Source organism: Chrysochloris asiatica, unplaced genomic scaffold (genome assembly GCF_000296735.1).
Source record: "Chrysochloris asiatica unplaced genomic scaffold, ChrAsi1.0 scaffold00172, whole genome shotgun sequence".
Lineage (NCBI taxonomy): Eukaryota > Metazoa > Chordata > Mammalia > Afrosoricida > Chrysochloridae > Chrysochloris > Chrysochloris asiatica.
Genome location: NW_006408690.1, coordinates 4,112,687 through 4,114,005, shown reverse-complemented (window position 1 = coordinate 4,114,005; position 1,319 = coordinate 4,112,687). Strand labels below are relative to the sequence as shown.

Below are 1,319 nucleotides of genomic sequence, written 5' to 3'. Positions count from 1 at the left end.
ATTATTGTTGTTAAGTGCTGTAGAGTCATTTCCAACCCATAGCGACCCTGTATAGGGTTTCCAGGGACCAGCTGGTGAGCTTGAACCACCAACCTTGAGGTTCAAACAACTCTGCAATCCAGCACATTAACCCAAAGTGCCGCACCAGAACTCCAAATAAACACTAGATAGACAAATAATAAACAGGAGTGATGGAAAGAGGGACAAACAGAGACACTAAGTACCTTGGCTAGAACGTCTCTGGGCCTGGCAGTTTTGTTGACAGTTATTGATACCTCATCCAACCCTAACATGAAGAAATCTAGCAGAGCAATTATGATAATAATTGGCTTCACAGGGAAATGAAATAAAGCCACTAGGGAAAGACTGAATCTCAGTATTAAAAATAAATCCTAAATTGGCAAACTCAAATTTTATAAATATTTATACTAAGCAACATGTCTTTACGTCTTTTTCAAAGTTTAAAGAAACACATTCAGTAACAATGATTCTCTAAAATAGGTGATATTTGTTATACTTTGTTCTGTTATAAAATATTCTGAAAAGAACATATATTTTTAGTAAACCACGCCTTTGTTTAATCACCCAATTGTAAAGTATAATGATTTGCTTTATCCTTTTATCAATATCAGAGCTACCAAAAATTATTTAATACAAATTATTCATTCACCCCTGGAATACTACACAATTAACTTCTGCTTCCCTGAAAGATACACTTATTATTAATTAAAGATGTATTTTTAAAACTCTTACCCATATTGCAAGTTTAGCTTTATTTCCATCCACTGATATTGTTTTCACCTTGAAGTCAACACCTTGAAGAAATGAAACTTTGTATAAATCTCCAGATAAAACATACTTTTTAAAAAACTGCCAAGATAATAGACTTTATCAAATGCCGAAAGTTTATACTTCAAATTCTGAAGTTCAGCAGTTTAAGATTCAGCCAAGATAAATGAAAATCAAATGCTTCTAGAATTCAAACATTCGTGTCATCCAAAAAAAAGGGGGGGTGGGAATTTCAATTTAAGATGATGACCAAATATACCAGGAGACTTCAAAAAGCGCATGGAAATGTGGAATTAAGAGGTATGGAACATAGCTGATATGAAGTGAGGGGAGATGCATAAGAACACCCATACTTGCAGATAGTACCCACTTGACCTGGCTTCAATGGCTGATTAGAACTCAACTAGAAGAAGAAAGAAGAGGAAAAAAAGAGTAACCCACTACAATTTGATGAACTTTATCTATACTTATGGATGTAGTAGCTCAAAAAAGGGAACAAATCTTTACAGCAAGGATCATTCCAACCCCTC

At 34.4% G+C, this 1,319-nt stretch overlaps 1 protein-coding gene across 3 annotated transcripts in view; it reads right to left on the bottom strand.

The window, feature by feature from the left end:
- Positions 1–1,319, bottom strand: part of LOC102841647 (ras-related protein Rab-18-like) — a 49,134-nt gene that overhangs the window by 20,339 nt on the left and 27,476 nt on the right. For 2 of the 3 annotated variants that reach the window (XM_006871676.1, XM_006871678.1), the window contains exon 3: positions 754–815. The exons of the other annotated variant lie outside the window; for it this stretch is intronic. In XM_006871676.1, the coding sequence (XP_006871738.1) occupies positions 754–815 (62 nt within the window). The remainder of the gene's footprint in view (positions 1–753; positions 816–1,319) is intronic. 3 annotated transcript variants of the gene reach the window in all.